Raw genomic sequence first — 20,513 nt, forward strand, 5'->3', positions numbered from 1 at the left:
TTGTCATACAAACGTTCATCTAAAAAATTCGAAAATATTTATGATTATCGATAATATTTTAATTTTTATTTTGTCGAAGAAGCCTTGCACAGCTTACAGTACTTTGGGTAGTTATGGACTAGTCTAGTCAGAGTCTAGTAGACGCTAGTCATATTCAATATTCATTCATAACTGATGGAAATTTAACATAAAAGACATTAACCGTTACCCAATTTTAGATAGCGGTGTTGTGGTGCCCCTGGCATTACCGAGGTTTTGGAGCGTCGGTGATCGCTCACTATCAAGTGGGCCGTATACTTGGCTGTCTACATTAGTAAAATTTAACACTGTTGACCATGGTGCCAAGCTGACTTAACTAATTTTCAATCATGATTGTCACTAAATGTTGTTTGGCCTTTCAGCCTATTGGATATGTACTTTGCATAATGTATTCTATCCGTTGTGGTAAAAAACAATAAGTATACGATTTGTTCTCGAAATACGAAAGATAAGAGAACTCGAACCCATTCAGGAGTTAGGTACACCAGCATATTCATCAGACCCTAGTCGGAGGTAGATCAATTCTCCAAACTAATTAATTCATGAAGTAAATTCTGTGATCGACCAACATATCACAGAACTAGCGACCCGCCCTCGCTTCGCTTCGGAAACATTAAAACAGACATGAAATAAAAAAAAAAAAATTAAAATAAAATAAAAAAAAGTAGCCTATGTTCATCAGGGACAATGTCGGCTTCTAATGGAAAAAGAATTTTTCAAATCGGTCCAGTAGTTTCGGAGCCTATTCGAAACAAACAAACAAACAAATCTTTCCTCTTTATAATATTAGTATAGATTGAGCCTGATCGGCAGTCATTTACTGATCTGTAATAATCCTTTAACATATAAAGTAATATTGTTTGTCTAGTTTTATAAATTATACGGCTATATAAAATGTTTTGCATAAAATATATAACGATTTGTATGGAATTGATGATGCAGGGAACAAATCAATCGAAAATATAGAAGACCCAATAGACAGCGTTAAAGATGAGGAAGCACACGGGAAAGACGACCCGGGAATAAGTATCTATGACATTTACGTCCCTTATCTTCGGCATCGAGGCTTTGATGACAGTAGCGCCGCGACGTAGCGCGTGCATCATCTTAGGCTTGCTATTAGCCGCATCTGAAATAAAAAAATTATAATCTATACTTACTAATATATTAATCTACAGTGGTTTTTACGGATGTTCCGTTATAACTACTGAACCATTCATCCGATTAACTTGAAACTTGGTATCCATGTAGAAAATACATGTGCTTAATGGATAGGCTAATATTTATATGAGTGTTGGACTCTCTACACCAGTTGCGGTGGAGTTAATGATGAGAATCTTTGTGGGGGTGAGAAATAATAATGTTAATTTTAAATGCCCAGCGAAGCGGACGGGTATACAGCTAGTAGTTTATAAACTTAGAGATAGCAACAGTCAGAGGTCGGAGATGCTAAGTTAATTACTCGTATTATTCAATTAATTGTTACCTAAATTTTTTTTAATTATACTAACTGCACAAACATAGATGTCAGTTAAGGCTAAGTGAAAGCAAATCTGTATGCACGCGTTCTTGCGTACACGGATCGATTGAAGCAAATCGAGATCTTTATCACTTGTATATAATAAAGTGTAAATAATGCTGTATAACCCATCATTATATCTCTCATCATAATAACAGTAACGGCCGAGCAGTAGATATTATCGGTTGGTGTTTGTGAAAACATTCGCATTGATTAGATAACGTGCGAACGCTGATATAAATTTAAAATTGCAGAGTACAGGTGAACCTACGAAACATGGGATGTGTTCGCTAAAGTTAACACTTATCAATTTTACAACCTTCATATATAGATAGAAAAACGACTATCATTTCTATTAAGTAGTAAACACTACTCGGAAAACAATAAGACTGATGGTAGGAAGTATTGTGATAGTAGCAGTGATGGTACCATCATTATTTCTGCCGGAAAGTTGTCATTTTATACGAAAGGTGTAACTGGCTTTTCAGAGTACTTCATGTACATAAGTCGAGGTTGCATTCTGACATTCCGATGTTGCTTGACTCTGGAAACTACCAGATGTTCTTTCAGCTCCTCTTTGCAACCAGTGAAAAAGTAAAAGAAAAACAGTAATCTAATAGGATATGTACTACTATTGCTAATATTAATGACTTAAATTATTTGGCAAAAGAAATTCATTACTTCTCGAATTCCTAGAATTTGGTCTGGTTCTGTAACGTAGTGTGTTGTCGCGTTGTAGTCTCAGTGAGGGCGGACCCCCGCTAGTCGACGGCAATGGCTTCGTCCGTAATCCTAACAGTGGAGAAACCCGTCCCATACTCGTGGTGCACTCACGAATCGCTATAATCTCGTCTGGAGAACGCGGCCCTGAGAAAAGTACCGGCTAACTATAACACATGTACACTTATGGCGACCAAATTAATACTTTGACAACTCACTTCGATTTTTGAAATGACTCAGATTGGTGAATGATTTCACGGCTCATCACGCAGAGTATGATTGCTTTGTAGCAGAAATAGACAGGACCATCGAACCAACCCATACTTGCCGAAACGTCTTCGTTTATTTGATATATTTCTAGTATTTAAGACAGGAGCTAGAGAAAGTAGGGAACGAAAATAAAGTAAGGATCCTATTATTTTGTTGATAACAAGTAAAATATGCTTTTAAATACAGTTTTAGGCCAACCAGATCTAGCTTAGAACGTCAATTGTTATAACTTTTTTTTAAAAGCAGCCAATTGGGTAGCCAGTCGGGTAGGTACCACCACCCCGCCTATTTCTGCCGTGAAGCAGTAATGCGTTTCGATTTGAAGGGTGGGTCAGCCGTTGTAACTATACTGAGACCTTAGAACTTATATCTCAAGGTGTGTGGCGCATTTACGTTGTGGATGTCTATGGGCTCCAGTAACCACTTAACACCAGGTGAGCTGTGAGCTCGTCCACCCATATAAGCAAAAAAAAAAGATTACTTCCAGAACTCTTCAAGTCCTTCTCGAAGCTACTCGTCGACATCTGATCGCGGTTCTTTAACTTGGCCCTCTTCCGTGCTCGGGCGCCCCAGTATGTGTAGTTGACGGCAGCGTACTCCAACAGGGCAGCGAACACGAAAACGAAGCACATCACCAGATAGATGTCGATGGCTTTAACATAAGAGATCCGCGGGAGGCTACTGCGGACCCCGGTGCTAATCGTTGTCATCGTGAGCACGGTTGTTATACCTAACAATAATTCATCACATAAACGAATATAAAAATACATAAAAACGAATCAAAACGGGAAACATTTTAACCTTTTGGTATTTTTGAAATTTGAAATTTTAGTGTAAATGGAGATGTATGGAAATTGTAGTGCAAGGTAGAGGGGGAAGAGGTCGACCGAAGAAGACATGGATGGAGTGTGTGAATGACGATATGAGAGAGAGAGAAGTGAGTGTTAAGATGACGGCTGATAGAAGAGAATGGAAGAGAAAAATTAGCTGTGCCGAACCCACCTAGTGGGATAAGGTGGAGAAAAAGAAGAAGTGTAAATGTGAATATAATAAAAAGGGGATGAAGAAATACCAAAAGAAGAAAAAGTTACTTCATATGAAACGTTGCATTGAATATACTACTGGAGATATAAATCAAAACTAAAGCTCATGTCAAATCCCTAGGGAGTATGGTAGAAGGAGATGCTGCCCCGACCCTACATAATTTTGGATAAGGCAAAACGAATAAGATAAAATTAAGAAAAATAATTAAGAAAGGCATTCCAAATTATCTTGAACAAAAGAATGTTAATAATTATAAAGAAGATAGAGATGTAAAATTAATTTAAAAAAATCTAAATCAGCATACCTTTGTTATTACAGTTTAAAAGGAATTAAATAAAGGAGGACTATGCGATGTATAAACGCACGAAGACTCTATTTTATAGTAGTCTTAAAAACTTTCACACGCATTGATATTAAAGATCAGCAATAAACCTAAACTAACCAACTAATAATATTGGTGTTTAAGTTTTTTTCGCATATTTTATTTTAGTAGAACGCGAAATAGAAACATTAATGTAATTATTTTAGGAACAAAAAGAAAATACATATAAAAGCTTACGAATAATTAATTTCATGTGCAATTCACATACCTAATGCAACTCTAGCTGAAGTTGCTTCGTGGTTTATCCAGAACGACACCCAAGATAGCATCACTATCAAAATACTCGGCAAATATGTTTGAAATACGAAATATCCTATATTCCTTCGTAATTTGAAACTAAGAGATAAACGCTGGTACACTCCTGTCGCCAGCTTTTCCTGGAATAAGTAAATGTTCATTTTGAAAACATAGCTTCATAACTTGCTTGAGTCAGAGACAGATTTGAAATTCCTGTAATGAAACGCATTACTGCTTCACGACAGAAATAGGCGGTGTGGTGGTACCTACCTGTGAGGACTCACAAGAGGTCCTGCCACTAGTTGCCAATTTTGATGACACACACACACACACACACACACACATCCACACAAATCCACACACACACACACACACACACACACACGTAATAGTAGATAATAAATTTAAAAATAAATTGTGGAAAGTAATTTAAAAAAAATACCTTTCTATCATTCGTTTCGTGGCCTAAAATGGTGAACTGGGGTAGTTCAGCGTCTTCGACGCCGCGTACCGGCGTGTTCTTCCAGTACATGACCACGTCAGATACCGTGTAGCCATCTGCAACCGTACGTGTATTCGTTAGAATAACTAAATTCTATTCACCATGTTATTCTTGTATCGATGTTTTCAATTCGAGAATACAATATGACTGTAAATTCTATTATACAACTGAAAATAGCTGTTTCTCGTAAAATTAAATATCATAACGTTTAAAGTTTACGAAACTAGGTTGAATTGAAAGCAATGAAACGAAGCGTAATTCTAATACAACTACTCATTGCCAATATTACGAATTTATGGACTAAAATCCGACTTGATTGATCGTCTAAAAACAAAGTCTGTGGCTCGAGAAATGCTTTATGAAAAACTGAACACACTCATGTGCCACGATTTTTAGATTGTAAATCTATAATAGAGTGTTTTTACAATCAGGCGCTAGGATTGAGCTTGCAAAACAATCGTATAAGCTCTGCCTGACGGCATGTTACAAGTGTAGGAGTCACACAGCTTTCAATCTCGACGGTGCAGTTCTGGCTGTCGAGTGGATAGTAGTGTAGGTCCATCATGCAAGCCAACGTCGCTGTGAAACGCATCCCGTATGTGATGCTGCCGTCACCTCCCAGGCGAACCAGCTTATTCCTCTCTGTCACGTCGTGAAGAAAACTGAAAATACAAAAAGTAACTTACTTATCAAAACTTATGAAAAGGTAAATTTCTGGTGGTAGGAGCTCTTGTGAGTCCGCGCGGGTAGGTACCACCACCCTGCCCATTTCTACCGTGAAGGAGTAATACGTTTCGGTTTGAAGGGTGGGGCAGCCGTTGTAACTACATATCTACTTGAGACCTTAGAACTTATATTTTTTTTTTTTTATTGCCTTTGTAGGCAGACGGGCATACGGCCCACCTGATGGTGAGTGGTTACCGTCGCCCATGGACTTCAGCAATGCCAGGGGCAAAGCCAAGCCGCTACCTACGGTGGGTTGCGCATTTACGTTGTAGATGTCTATGAGCTCCAGTAACCACTTAACACCAGGTGGGCTGTGTGCTCGTTCACCCATCTAAGCAATAAAAAAAAACATATCGTTAATATAACTCGTATTATCCGACGAATAATTTTCAAATAATCTAAAATTAATTGAAATAATACTATCCAAAAATCAAGCGCTTCAAAAATGTGAACGTACCTATTTTTGTCATTTGCGAAGAAGGTGTCCGGAACCCAGATCTTATCCGCGAAATCTCCGGACAACGTCAAAACCTCCTCCGGCAATCCGAAGGCTAGTCTTTCATCTTTCCAATATTGATTTAAGTAGAGTGTAATGGTATAATCCTGAAATGCAGGACAAGCTATCTATCTTACGTAACAAAGGGATATAATAAGGGAATTCTTCAAGCTTTGTATGTAATATAATGCGAAGTACATTTTAACGAAATTGTTTACTTAAGTTAATGATTATGTGTCCTTATATACAAAAGCTATGTACTGATAAGTGGGCGGTGACCTCTGCGACGACAAGCGGTGAGTGGCGATAGAGGGTAAAGACGGCCATCGATTGGCTGACGCAGCACGCCGCCCCTCGACCGACGTCGACCCTCGATGTATGTCAAGTGATGGCCTTGCTCTCTTTCCGTGGCTATTAAAAGCTTAATGAATTACGATGAACCAACTGCTTAATAGTGACAAGTCCTTGATGTATGCCGAAACCTCTCAGGGAACATCAAGACCGGCAAGGTCGTCTTACAGTATCTCGGCCTTCTTAATGATGTTTACATCCTGGTTCGGTTTTATCACAAATATTTTTACCTTGATGGCTTTTAAATGGCTTGACGTAATAAAATTAGAACATCTAAAATGTGGTCTTATTTTAAACTAGTCGTCACGTGTTCAATATACGTGTTCACAGTGCCTTTGTATTGAGGGTAACCTAAACCCAAAAGCACTATTATGGAACAATATTAATGGAAGTATTATTATCATTTGATACCCCTTTTGTATTGCTAATAGCCGTACGTACTTAAGTACATGGTTATATGAAGATCAAGCTTTAAATGAAGTCGTCGTGGCCTAAAGGATAAGATGACCGGTGCATTCGTATCTAGCGGTGCACCGATGTTCGAATCCCGCAGGCGGGTACCAATTTTTGTAATGAAATATGTACTTAACAAATGTTTACGATTGACCTCCACGGTGAAGGAAACATTAAAATCAATCATCGTGTAATAAAAATCAAACCCGCAAAATTATAATTTGCGTAATAACTGGTGGTAGGACCTCTTGAGTCCGCACGGGTAGGTACCACCGCCTCGCCCATTTCTGCCGTGAAGCAGTAATGCGTTTCGGTTTGAAGGATAGGTTACCCGTTGTAACTATACCGAGACCTTAGAACTTATATCTCAAGGTGGGTGGCGCATTTACGTTGTATGTCTATGAGCTCCAGTAACCAGTTAACACCATGTGCGCTGTGAACTCATCCACCAATCTAAGCAATAAAAAACAAAAAAAAGAATAACTTTTTTTTTAAGACATTTTATGACCTCGTAACTAAGACCTTTAGGTCATATCTTATTTTAATTTATATTCTTATTTTTGTGAAAAATGATAACATGGAGTGAAATGAAGATGATTAAAAAAGAATTACTAAGAATTTATAGTATACAGATAATTAATACTAATAATAAATACCATATTGACTTCAGAGATTGCATCGAAACTAGCAATAGTCAAGTCCATTCCAACGTACAGCGGATCTCCTGGAAATAATAACGTTTTGTGCAACGAAGCAACAATGTGGTCGGCCATATGCGGAGCACGGGAACCGCTGACGAAACTAGTTGCGGTTTGCTGAAGTAAATTCTCAATAATACGAGATCTTTATGGTTCGCGAAACACACATTAATTTTAGTTTTCGGAGACGCGGAGAGTGGAGCGTAATGTTTCTCGTGTACACAGAATTTTGAATGCATTGCATAACGTACTGATATGAACCCAAGTCACACGTAATACATACAGACTATGTTTTTGAATATTAAATTCCATGTTTGAATAGTCTGTTAGTTTTAGGATAGCTTACATTTAGAATAAAAACTAAATTTATTTGAAATATGGAGAGGTAGAAGGGAACTTTGCCTTTAAGGAGGACATCGCACACAATTCAGTATTTTTTCATTATATGAACAGTTCTATGAATGAACTATAGATTGAAAATTTACCAAACAAAATTAAGACACGCACTTTGTACTTATAATTAAACTACAATATATTATGTAATTATTATTTTTCACATGTTTATCTATGTAAGTTTCGTCTTATTTGGCATAAACAGAATCAACCTTGTCTCTTATTTGTACAAATAACAAGCATACAAATTAATGTCTGATTCCATATCTGAAGGCACGCTGCGGTGACAGTGGCGCATACCCAGGATTGCACACGACAAGCGACATTACTGGTTTGTATTAATGAATGTAATTCGGAACGCGTCGACATTTGTCTACAGCTGTTCATAGTATTTTATGGTAAAATAGCGACCCGCCCTCGCTTCGCTTCGGAAACTGTAATTTATTATTGATTTCTCCACTATTTAATGGATGTTATTATACATATAAACCTTCTTCTTCAATCACTCTATCTATTAAAAAAAACCGCATCAAAATCCGTTGCGCAGTTTTAAAGATTTAAGCATACATAGGGATATAGGACAGAGAAAGCGACTTTGTTTTATACTATGTAGTGACAAGCGCCGCTTGCGATCTGCAGCCGAATTTTGTATACCATTTACAAACATCAATGGTAATTTGTGGTTTTGTAAATCAATGTGCAATGATTGTTACTAACACGGATGAGTGATAGAAAAAACTTATTGTTAGTTATTAGCCAGATTGTCGGTTTATATAAAAGATTGATTACCGCCAAAGTTAGGTCGTAGACGTATATCATATCCGTCGAGTATCCGTGACACGGTATGCGTCACGTTCTCTAGTCGAGCGACCACGGCACGCTCGTTTCTGAAACAAAATCACACTGAATTATCAAACTGAACATTCACAACCATTACAACTATAGATTAAAGGGTGGCATGTGCCTACGATCGTGTCTAATCGGTCTGTTTCTGCCGCGAATTTGTCATCATCATCGTAATTGCCTCTCATCATTTCAGATATTTCCACATTCGTTCTGGAATGAACTACCCACCACGATATTTCTGGAGCGCCACGACGACATGTCCTCCAAATGTGGCTTAAGGAGATTATTTTATAATAAGCAGCAACCTCCAGTATTGTAATTATTCATGGACGGTAGTGCATATATGATATGAGATTGACGTACGCTTGTCTGATTGCTAAGATAATAAAAAGGCATGTCTGAAGAAAGGCAGGATTATCTGCAGGCTCCATTGATTGTTCGGTTGTCTGATTGCTAAGATAATAAAAAGGCATGTCTGAAGAAAGGCAGGATTATCTGCAGGCTCCATTGATTGTTCGGCTATAGAGATACCATGAACTCGCCTGCCTATCTACGCTAAGAAAGTACACACATCTTTTCATATCACTTTTTATAAGGACAATTTTCAAAGTCGATATGGAAATGAATTTCTGTTCTCCTAAGCGGAAAATTACATTCAATTTTACAATTTACTGGTGATAGGACCTCTTGTGAGTCCGCGCGGGTGGGTACCACCACCCTGCCTATTTCTGCCGTGAAGCAGTAATTCGTTTCGGTTTGAAGAGTGGGGCAGCCGTTGTAACTATACTTGAGACCTTAGAACTTATATCTCAAAGGTGGGTGGTGCATTTACGTTGTGGATGTCTATGGGCTCCAGTAACCACTTAACACCAGGTGGGCTGTGAGCTCGTCCACCCATCTAAGCAATAAAAAAAAAATTCAAATGCTCGTCCAAGAAAAGTATTTTATAATACTTAAGTGATTTTGTTTCTTATACTACTTAGTATAATACTTACTTACATAAAACTTAGTATTAATAACTAGCTCGGAATTTAATGTGAAAGTAACTAATTGATGACCCTCGCGCAAGATCAATGACTCAACGCGTAAGTTTTAATTTAATTTGTTTTACATTGCGGACGGTATTGAAAGCAATCCTGAAAAAAAATTTATCGCGATCTTTTGCAGGCACTAGGTTGTTTCCTTGGGCGTTTATAAATTAATGCATCTAAGCAAGGACACAAGCGAAAAGTTTTTTGCTCGTTTGTGATTCTCTCACGCATCAATGAAAAAATCGATCGCATGTCGATCTTGTAGGAGAGCTCCGTGAGAGACATAGGTAATTGAATGAAAAACAAAATCACATGTTTTTTTATTATTATTACAGATGTAACGCGGAAACCGCCCGGCGTACCGGGTTATATATTAATACAAAAGATTTATATTGTAATAATAAGAAGTCCGCGAATAACCGAGCCCCACATATGGTACACTCAGAATTATTACCGTGTCACTTCAAACACTAATGCAAATTCAAGTAAGGCTTTTCGAAATCCCATATTAAATGACTTCCCGACAAAAACAATTTGAGACGCCGTTTAACACGAGGTACGAAAACATTTTTCTTTTTAAAGGTAACAAAGATTCTTATTTCTACCTGAAATCCAGTTGATTATAGGTACATACTGCTGTTGATTTTAATAATTCCTGACATATCAATAAGTGCAAATACTCTAAAACAATCTGCTGGTTTAAAACGTATTCTAAGCTCGAATCAGAAAGTACCTTCCCAACTATTTCTGTTGCAAAGTGAGTTCCGGCTTGAAGCGTGAAACTGCCCTTACAATACACAATAGTGCAGTAAAAAAACTCATTCAAATGCATTGAAAAATGAAACAACAACTTTCTTCAACTTTTCTCTGCGAGGTGTTATCGTGTAATGTCAGGATATTAATCATAAACCAACTAACTATAAATGTAACTAAACATAAAGATTTTATTGATAGCTAAGCTGCAGTTTTTCAAATACATAATGTAAATTAACACACATGAGGTATTCTCGAGAGAAATTAAACATTTAAAAATCCAACTGTTTTTAAAAAGGCTGCTTAAAACATTGCAAAGCCTTCGTAAGCGACTTGCATATCTGAAGATACCTGTAACTCAATTTTATTTTAAACTCTTGAAACCGGGATATAAATTACATCGTAGTGAAATTGAATTTGAAGAAAACCCCTAAAGGTGAAGAGAAAATCTGCTCATTTTTTTCATTTATGTATGAGAAAAATTGCGAAATAATATAAATAAGAAATTAAACTGGTAGACTAGAAAATAATCACAAATTTTCGTAAGACTTGTCGGATCGATCTTTAAAAGAAGAAGCACATAGGAAACCAAATGCATAAATTTATTAAATTTAAATAGTCAAGGATCTAAAATACTGCGAATACGGCTGGTGGGGCGCATTATGAGCTCGCACGGGTAGGTGAGAGTTTCCTGACCATGGTTTCCACGAATAAACCATGGGTTCCAGTCCTAAATGTGGACCCGCCCTTCATACAATAAATTATACAACAAATTATATAAATTATACAACAAATTATAATTTGCGTAATTACTGGTGGTAGGACCTCTTGTGAGTCCGCACGGGTAGGTACCACCGCCCCGCCTATTTCTGCCGTGAAGCAGTAATGCGTTTCGGTTTGAAGGGTGGGGCAGCCGTTGTGACTATACTGAGACCTTAGAACTATATCTCAAGGTGTGTGGCGCATTTACGTTGTAGATGTCTATGGGCTCCAGTAACCACTTAACATCAGGTGGGCTGTGAGCTCGTCCACACAGCTAAGCAATAAAAAAAAAAAAAAAAAAATTCACATTATCATGTCTTTGAGCTTCAACAGCTTAATACCAGCGTGCTTAGTGCGAGTTTTTTAACGTTCTCGATAGCGTAAATAAATCGAACTACTATTTGTAATAAACGCTTCATATAAAACAAGATATTATGAACTTAAATTAAACGAGTAGGTATACACGTCTAGCGCTGCTTGTGGTTTTGGTAAGTATTCGGAATATTCTAATGATTCGTTACAATTTGTAATGTATTCGTAAAAAAAAAAAAAAAAAGTAAGTACCGAGACAATACTTTTGTCATGTTTTTAGTGCTGATATATCGTCTTTTCGCATTAAAAGTGTACAGCTTAAGCGTCCGTAGGTAAAGTGCCGGAGAGGGATGGGACAGGATTTGCAAAACCAAATTAAAATGTTGCTAATTTTCGAAACCTAAAACTAACAGTTTTAAACCAGCGCAACCAATTTCCAAAAATATCCAAAATTAAGTTAATATGCGGAATCATTTGGTATCTATCACCAGTATTTTTCTCATAAATACTGTCAAAAGAGCGTAGTTTAGTTATAGTTTTTCTTTTTTTTTTTAGTTTACCTATATTTTGACTACTATTAACAAAATTAATACATAATTTTATCTTACTTTAAAAGACAGATAATGTAACTGGTAAAAAAAAAAATTTTGCTAAGATGATTAATATTAAAAACATCACATGTTAAACCTTTAAAACACTCTCCTGTAAAATTTGTAAGTTTTGAGATTATACACTCTCAATACGAGAAGACGATGTGAACGAGCTATTATGAGTTCTTACCGAAGTCCATATATATAGCACAACGTAAGTACCGCCTTAAGATATAAGGTCGAAGTCTTGTGTTCTTTTAACGATCTTCTCGCTCTTCAAGCCTAAACGCACGATTGTGTGGCAGTGGTAATAGGCAGAATGGTGCTACCAATCCGTGCGGCTCTACAACATGCCCTACTGCCAGTTACATATTATGCTTAAATGCCATTGAAGTTTATACATACACATGTTTAAAAAATCGATTTTGAGGAAATTCCTAAATTTTATTCTATGTTCGCTAATGTAAAACTTGCTTCATTTTCAAGGACGACGTAGTTACGATTTTTTTTCGTTTAACTTAAATAAGCAGTCTCGATAATTGATTATTTTTAAATTTGTAGTAGTAGTTTAATTATAGTTTAATTTAAGTCTCGGTTGAGTTACAGCCTCGGTTAAAGTCAATTTAAACTCATGAAGTTCGAAGTAGTAAAAGGAATTAACTAAGCGGTTCGGTTGCCGACGGCGGGCGAGCACCACTTAAAATGTCTTTGCGAGGCACAAAAAAGTGTTAAACTGATATATATGTCCTTAATGTGTTTATTTTTACTAAGGATTGGGTATTTCAATCACTTCCAGTTCAATGAAACTGCAGTAAAACTAGATACATAAGGAGTGAGACAGAAAAATCAACAAAAGATATCACTATGTGGTATCCTCGTGAAGAAGAAAGAAAGAACGCAACTTGACTACTTTAGAGAAGAAAAGTTACGAACAGAAAGTATTGCAAGTTGTGGGGGAAGCTTTGCCAAAGGGCAATCGAATAATCAGGAAGGGTTTTGAATTTGAATTAAATTTCACTCCCTAATGAAACAAACACCCTGGCCCTTAGTACATTCTTAGTAATCTTTAACTTTATTCTTTTTTATAAAGCAGTATAGTTGCCAAGTGTGCAATCGGCCAGGATTGCTACCTAATGTATATATGTTTATAATGTTTCTGTATTTTGTTTTAACAAACATTCAGTTTCAGCTGGTTTTGTGTAAAATGGGTTGTTTTTATATGTACTTGTACATATTGTATATTTGAGTAAACTTTACATTCCTGAAAGTTTTTTTATCACTAATGTCATGTTTTACTCCATAAGTTTATTTCCATTACTAATGCAAAATTTATTTTTCTGAAAATCTCAACCAGTTTCATACAGTTTGATACGTTTATATTAATAACATTAAAAGTACATTAGTACTTCCTGTGGATATTATAAAACAAAAAGAAATTAACAGATTTTGAATAAAGAAAGTTCGGTAATGTAGCCGTGGAGGAAACCTAGGCAACGGCAGCCAAGTGTGGTAAGTGAAATAAGTTTCAATAATTGATTCCGTGTTTAAAATTTCAATGGTTCATTACAAAAAAAAAGTATTTTTTTTACATAGTTCTAATACTTACTGTGATTTGGCGATAGTTAAAACGATTGGCATAAAGATAACCCACGCGAGTTTAAGCGCGTGCAAACGACAGCGCGGCGTGCGACGCGCGATCATCGCACGACGATGGCGCGTCCGCGCGACTCGCGGCACATCGCGCGATCACCGCAACCTCACCATCGCCGCCTCGACCCCTTCACTTGCATCCGACATTAACGTGCTTTACTAAACCCTAACAAACTTTTCATCACGAAATTGGCAAGTTATCGCGTCGGTCGGGAAGTACTGAAAGTTATCGCGATCGCGATCAGCAGTGGGGTCTCGTGAAGTGTGGCGGGCGGCCGCGGCAACAGCGGCATACGGAGTGCCGTCGCGCGTGCGCTATTCGCCGTAAATCTCGCACGATTTCCTTTTTATTTCTCCATAATCACAAGTTTAACTACATCTTAAACTATGTTAAATTAGTATACACATATAATGTATCATCTTATACTCCCACTAAAAAACAACAAGAGGATAAACTATATAATGTAACGATGAGCCGATTAATAAGATTATCCACATTAAACTATACGTGAAATCTAATAAGTCAACGCTAACTCTAAGTTGTTACTTCGACTAAAAAACAATAAAACTGAATCTGAATTATAAACACGAAACTTTATGTATTTAACAAACAGTTCGAATTTCAAACTGTTAGCCCCGACATGTAGCCGCAAATGTAACCACAACGTTGAGGAAACGCGTTTGTACTTGTAAACGGAACATGAGCACGTAAAGTGCAAACTGGAGCACGAGACGAGGTACGCTCGACGACGGAAGTTATTTGCTCAGGTTGACCTACCATCGCCACCGCACGGCTTCCGCACTTCGCACTCAAACAGAAATCACTAGATATGAGCATGTCTATACAAGCCACAAAAATAATATGCGTACACGTAGTACGTATAGTATTACGGTTTTCTTCAGTCCATAGAGTTAGGCGGTTAGGATCGCATTCAACGAGAAATCATTAGATATGAACATAAAATAATGTACACACATACATACAGTACTTTTTCCGAGTGCTATAGTTAGGCGATTAGAATAGACCACGAAAACCGTAAAGTATTCGCGAAACATCGAAAGTATTTTGTAAAATGTAATTAAAAAATGCGAGGTTAAACCATAAGATTACTTTAAGTAGGAAGATAAAGTAATTTCAGACGTTTTCTGACGTTAATTTTAGCATGTTATTAATCTTTTGGTTATTTTCATTATGAAATAATATCAGTTTATATTAATACATTTTAAACATTTCAATAATTGTTAATCATTTGAATTAATTAATTTTTTGTAATGTAATAATACTGGTGGGACGTCTTGTGAGACCGCACGTGTAGGTACCACCACTCTGCGTATTTCTACCGTGAACAGTGGTGAGTTTCGGTTTGAAGGGTAGAGCAGTCGTTGTACTGTAATAACTGAGACCTTAGAACACATTCCTTAATATGTGTTGTAGATGTCCATGGGTTGCGGTAACCACTTAACGCCAGGCGTGCCTTGAGTTCATCGACCCATCTTAGCAATAAAAAAATATAACAATCTGTAATCAAATACATCGTGAAATAAACTCAAACGGCACATAAATACGGCACACAGAAAATCTCATAATATTGACGCATCGAGTATTTTTCATATTTCTTCGTATCAATCGAGGACGGTCTCATCTTTTTTCAACTCAATAAATACTGGATTGGGATTATCATTCAAGAAAGATAAGACCGATATTACTGCTTCCGATAAATCGCGAGCTTTGTTGTGCTTCGTTTATTTCGCAAATAACATTTTTAAATTTGTAATAATACGTTTGCTTAACTTTATCAAGAAAACTTTTAAAATGCCTTATTTGAATGAAATTAAATTTACTTTTTGTAGAGATAAGTACATTAAGTATATTTCTCGAGTGTCTCTGTTGGCTTTGTGTAGTGTTTAGTGTTCTCTATTTCGGTATGTTTGATAGAGAATGTAGAGCGGTGGGGTTTGAGACTTCCGTGTATCCAGATGATGGTGGGACCTCTTCTGAGTCCGCACAAGTAGGTACCAGCACCCCGCCTATTTCTGCCGTGAAGCAGGAATGCGTTTCAGTTTGAAGGGTGGGGCAGCCGTTGTAACTATACTGAGACCATACAACTTATATTTCAAGGTGGGTGGCGCATTTACGTTGCAGATGTCTATGGGTACCAGTAACCACTTAACACTAGGTGGGCTGTGAGCTCGTCCACCTAAGCAACAAAAAAAATTAAATGAGACGTGTGCTAAGTATTTCTAATTATTACACCGGCAGTGGTTTTGGATGCGAAAACAGTTATTATGTACCGTCAAGGAATAAATAGCATAATAAAAAATAGATTTATTGCCAATAATAATCAATTTTACCTTAAAAATTATCCCCGTTGTATCCTTTGACAATTTCTCGCGTGAAATAAAACTGCACACAATTAAATGACATCCCAGCTTAGTGGTCACCGGTGCTCAATAAACCAGTTACGCGAGGACCACAGCCAAGCTACTGCCTACAACTCAGGCCTCTGAATATCTCGTTTGAAGAATAAAATGTCATAGCGTTCAGAAAACACACTGAAGGGGAATTCAATTAAGAGTCAGCTGATGATGCATGGCAAAAAGATCTTTGAAAAATTACTGTGAAAAGGGAAGTTGTTCTAAATAGTATAGAAGATATAGAGTACCCTGACAGCGGACGATGTGATAGTAAAAAGAAGATAACGTGATGGTTTTAAACAATTCAGAGCACTCCCTATAGTTTAAAAGTAGTAGAATATGTTTTCTCTCTACTCTTGCTAGCCCGTAGCGTAATACTTACATTATAAAAACGATTATGTAGAAGTTAAATATAATTTCAGACGCCACTCACATAACTTCGAAAATTACAAAATGGTCATTCTCACGCTCTAAATATTTACGTGTGATTCCAAAGATGAGTTTTGTCTTTGTGGCGGCCTTTCTGGGTGACAATAATGAGAAGTGGCAGCTTCAAACCCTGCATCTGCATGCGACTGGCACAGTGCAATTACATCGAGTGCTACGAGAACGCTACGAGATTGATTGAGCGCTACGAATGACCGTTTTTGAAAGTTCAATTCTACGAATTCTGGCAGCTTCGTTCAGTCATTGAAATAAAAAATGTTTATTTCGCAATTCTAATGCTGACGAAATTAAAAAGTACTTATAACTATATATAACACTTTTTCTATTTAATTTACTAGGAATTATAAATAGGAATTGTAAATTTAAATAAACATGGCGTTGCTCTGAAAACAAAGGTTTTATTATTTTACTAATTTAAAACGTACACAACATTAACAAACAGTACAATCACATTGCAAACCTATAATAGGTATCTCACCTGAAAACAAAGAAACGACATTCAAAGTCCACCACTCTCAATTCTTTATAATAATTATCCAATTTAATTTAGTAACAATATGCCCGAACATGGCAGATGTCAACCCTTCAATATCAATGCATGTCACCATTATCGACAACGCCATTTTTATGATTACATAGGAGCTATAGAGCGCTGTACAAATGTACTATAAAGAAATATAGTTTCTTTACAACTATATAAATTAGTAGCTAAGTGATTGCGTGAAATTTTTTTTCTATTGATTTTTTTTTAAATTACTTTCCCATACCTCTCCTAGTAACCTCGAGGGGTTATACTACGATCATCTAATGTGTAGGCGAGCTCGCGGGGCTCAACCAGGCGAATTTACTAACATTAGCCCTAGCAAGAGCAGTAGGTACTTCGCTGAATCTACCACCGGAACGGAATCGCGACCCACTCAGAAGATCCGGCGAGAAACTCAGTGCGTTGTGTCTGTGAGTTAATAGCACCCTTTTATTAGCTTGCCCACTTACTTCTGTCTATGTAAGTATCGTATCTTGAATCTGTTTATGTAACGAAATTTTTGCCAACATCAAGACATCCGATTAAGTGGACAATTTGCACACGTATCAAGGGCCGATGACAATACAATAACTTGTATTATTTTGGCATAATATCCTGATCAACTACACAGTGAAGCGTATTTTTAAAAAAAATATTTTTAAACTTTTTAAATACTTTACAAATAGCAAAATTGATGTCTGTATTTTGAATTTAGATTTTCGTTTATCAAGGTCGTAGAACGGGTTCAGACGTATGTACATACATAATATTATTTGTGTCTACGAATAATTCTATTCCGAACATTCATATTTTCGACACATTTACACCGAAAAACAAATATGGATCGTCATCCATAACGATGAGACGACGTGACACCCAAAGGTAGATATCGTGAGCATCTTCCATTTGTGAGGATTGAAAAATGTTTGTTGAATAAACATAGCGGTGGTTTGTTGAGCCGCGAGATGGGCCCGGCAATGATGGTGATTTAAAGGAGACATGCCGAATCTACTCACTAGGCGATTCCCCTACTATGGAAATGAAATAATCTGCTAAATGTATATTTATCAAGGAAACATATGTATTTAACTCTGATCTTAAAGCCTAAATGCTGATTTTACTCAATCTTAATTTACTTAAGCTTACTTAATCTGATTACTTAAGCTTACTTAATCTGATTACTTAAGCTGAATTTACTTAAACTTACTTAATCCATTTTACTAGTGTTTGTTCGTATTATAAACTCAGACTAACTGCATCTGCGGTATGTGCCGACAGGAACAACAGAATGGTTTAAATTTCTGCCGTGATCGGTTATACATACCAGTTTATAGCAGTTCTAATGTAATTAGAACTTACCCACGTCATTTAGAATCCTCCTGATCCACTAACAGTGCTTTTAGGTACCCCAAGCACCGGTAAATTAACCCACGATAATCAGAGACAAACTCACAACTCAGTAGGAGTTTCTCGCCGGATCTTCTCAGTGGGTCGCGTTTCCGATCCGGTGGTAGATTCTGCGAAGCACTGCTCTTGCTTAGGTTAGTGTTACCCACGACGTCAGGTTTGGACCTATATTAGATATAGTGTAAATAAGTTTAGATTTATTTTAAATTAATTGTCGCATAGATCGATCGATGTCTAGCATTATAAGAATTAATAAAGTAAAAAATGTGTTTTCTTATGTTCCAAATGATTATATAAATAGCCCTACGTCTAAGTTCTTTAAAGGACGAAATTTTTTACAAAAAAATTTATCTCGATTAAATCTGAAACGCACGAAACTATACTTTCGGATCGAGTGTCCGTAGTACTGTCACCGTTCAGTGAAGGTCTCTCGCCGCACATCACACTTGGAAATGTTAGGATTGTATTTTGTATCGCTTTTAGTTGGCGATATCTCGTATTTTAGGTCACACTCGCTACAATAATCTCAGATAGGCAGACGACCCCCACAGACATGGCAGTAAGAGTCATGAAAACCTTTCTATTAGCTTCAGATCATGAAAACCTTTCTATTAGCTCAAAATAGGGAATATGGAGGGAAAGAGACCGCGAGGGCGCAGTCCGACAAGGTGGTTCGAACAAGTCCGCACCACACTAGAGATCCCATTCCACGACGCCCTTCATGCGGCCAATGATCGGAGGCGCTGGCGGGACATCACAAGGAGTAAAATCATGTCGAATTATAATGGTCACGACCCTCAGCAGTGAGGAAACGACGCGAGGAGGAGGAGAGCTTCAAATCCCAATTATATCACTCTTGAAACTAGAGCGTATGATTGCCTTGCTCCAGAAACTTGTAAGATGCCGATGCATTGCGGTTTCTGACTCTGCAAAATATGCACGAAGTACGTTGCAGTTTGAAGCCGTTTCATTATACTTACTTACCCCTCGTGTCTCAAAGTGAGTAACGGAATTCAGGATGTGATGTCTATCTGCTCCGGTAGCCTCTTTAGCACCAAGTAGGGTATCTCACTCATTTGTGTATACAATAAAAAAGTAAGAAAGAGACAGATAATTGAAGAGATTACCTATATTCCATTATGGATATAGTGAGAAATATAACAGCAGTCGCCGGTGACCCATATGCTAATGATTTGATGCCATCAGATTTTACTTCGTTATGTATTCCGAAGATGGTCTTCAAAATTATGTATTGCATATAGAGACACAAAGATAATAGAGTCATACATAATGATGTTTAAAGGTATTGCAAGTCGTGGGTATGATTGAAATCATATGCGCACGTAAACATTGTCTGTACAATATTCGATTTGAATCAACGGTAATTTTAATATGATGACGGAAAAAAAAGAGATTAAACGTAATGTAATATTTTATCCTGAATTAGCTTAACGTGCTGGTATTTATAAAGTTTCATAAAGAGCTTACTTAGAAAATACTCCATATTGTTACACGAACGTTATTCCCTAGGGAATATTTGATACTCGTACCTTTACTGTTTTAAGTTTTGAAGTTAAATAATAAGCTTATCGATTTACTTCTTATACAATGTAATTAATTAAATAATTTATTAAAATACAAATAATAGATATTATAACGCACACATCACACATCCCTATTTACTCTACTAGTCGGTCTTGAAGGGGAATGCATGCGGGCGGAGCAGCAGAGACGTCGCCGGGCAACCACATAGTTTTTCAGAAAGCTGTCAGTCGATATAGCACCAATGAAATATATTTTTACATCGTTATACTTAATTATAAAATACACCTTAAACTGGTATTATTTTAATAATTCGTTATAATATTAAATTCGAAAACCAAAATGGACTTCATAAACCACGTTGTACCGTGACTATATTACGATACATTTCTAAAAGTTCGTCTA

At 36.9% G+C, this 20,513-nt stretch overlaps 1 protein-coding gene across 2 annotated transcripts; it reads right to left on the reverse strand.

The window, feature by feature from the left end:
- Positions 1–701: 701 nt before the first annotated feature.
- Lcch3 (Ligand-gated chloride channel homolog 3) lies at positions 702–14,212 on the reverse strand. 2 transcript variants are annotated; one of them, XM_089732224.1, is made up of 10 exons: positions 13,731–14,212; positions 8,620–8,717; positions 7,396–7,463; positions 5,897–6,042; positions 5,221–5,375; positions 4,654–4,769; positions 4,183–4,351; positions 3,030–3,278; positions 2,240–2,425; positions 702–1,168 (listed from the first exon to the last, which is right to left on the reverse strand). In XM_089732224.1, exons 1-10 carry the CDS (start codon positions 13,823–13,825, stop codon positions 990–992), a joined length of 1,461 nt encoding a protein of 486 aa, XP_089588350.1. In that variant the 5' UTR covers positions 13,826–14,212; the 3' UTR covers positions 702–989. The 2 variants fall into 2 exon arrangements, with proteins under 2 accessions (XP_089588350.1, XP_028028566.2); XM_028172765.2 differs by having other exon boundaries at positions 704–1,168; positions 5,218–5,375; positions 13,731–14,209.
- Between the last annotated feature and the right edge of the window lie 6,301 nt (positions 14,213–20,513).

The sequence above is a fragment of the Bombyx mandarina genome, chromosome 13 (genome assembly GCF_030267445.1).
Source record: "Bombyx mandarina strain Sakado chromosome 13, ASM3026744v2".
NCBI lineage: Eukaryota > Metazoa > Arthropoda > Insecta > Lepidoptera > Bombycidae > Bombyx > Bombyx mandarina.

Bases quoted from the DNA above. Each gene is read 5' to 3' on its own strand.
- Lcch3 (XM_028172765.2), bottom strand. From the start codon at position 13,825: ATGATCGCGCGTCGCACGCCGCGCTGTCGTTTGCACGCGCTTAAACTC. The intron at 5,376-5,896 runs GTACGTTCACAT...TTGTATTTTCAG, and splicing joins TTCGCAAATGACAAAAATAG to TTTTCTTCACGACGTGACAG. The intron at 4,770-5,217 runs GTGTGACTCCTA...GTACGGTTGCAG, and splicing joins CACCGTCGAGATTGAAAGCT to ATGGCTACACGGTATCTGAC.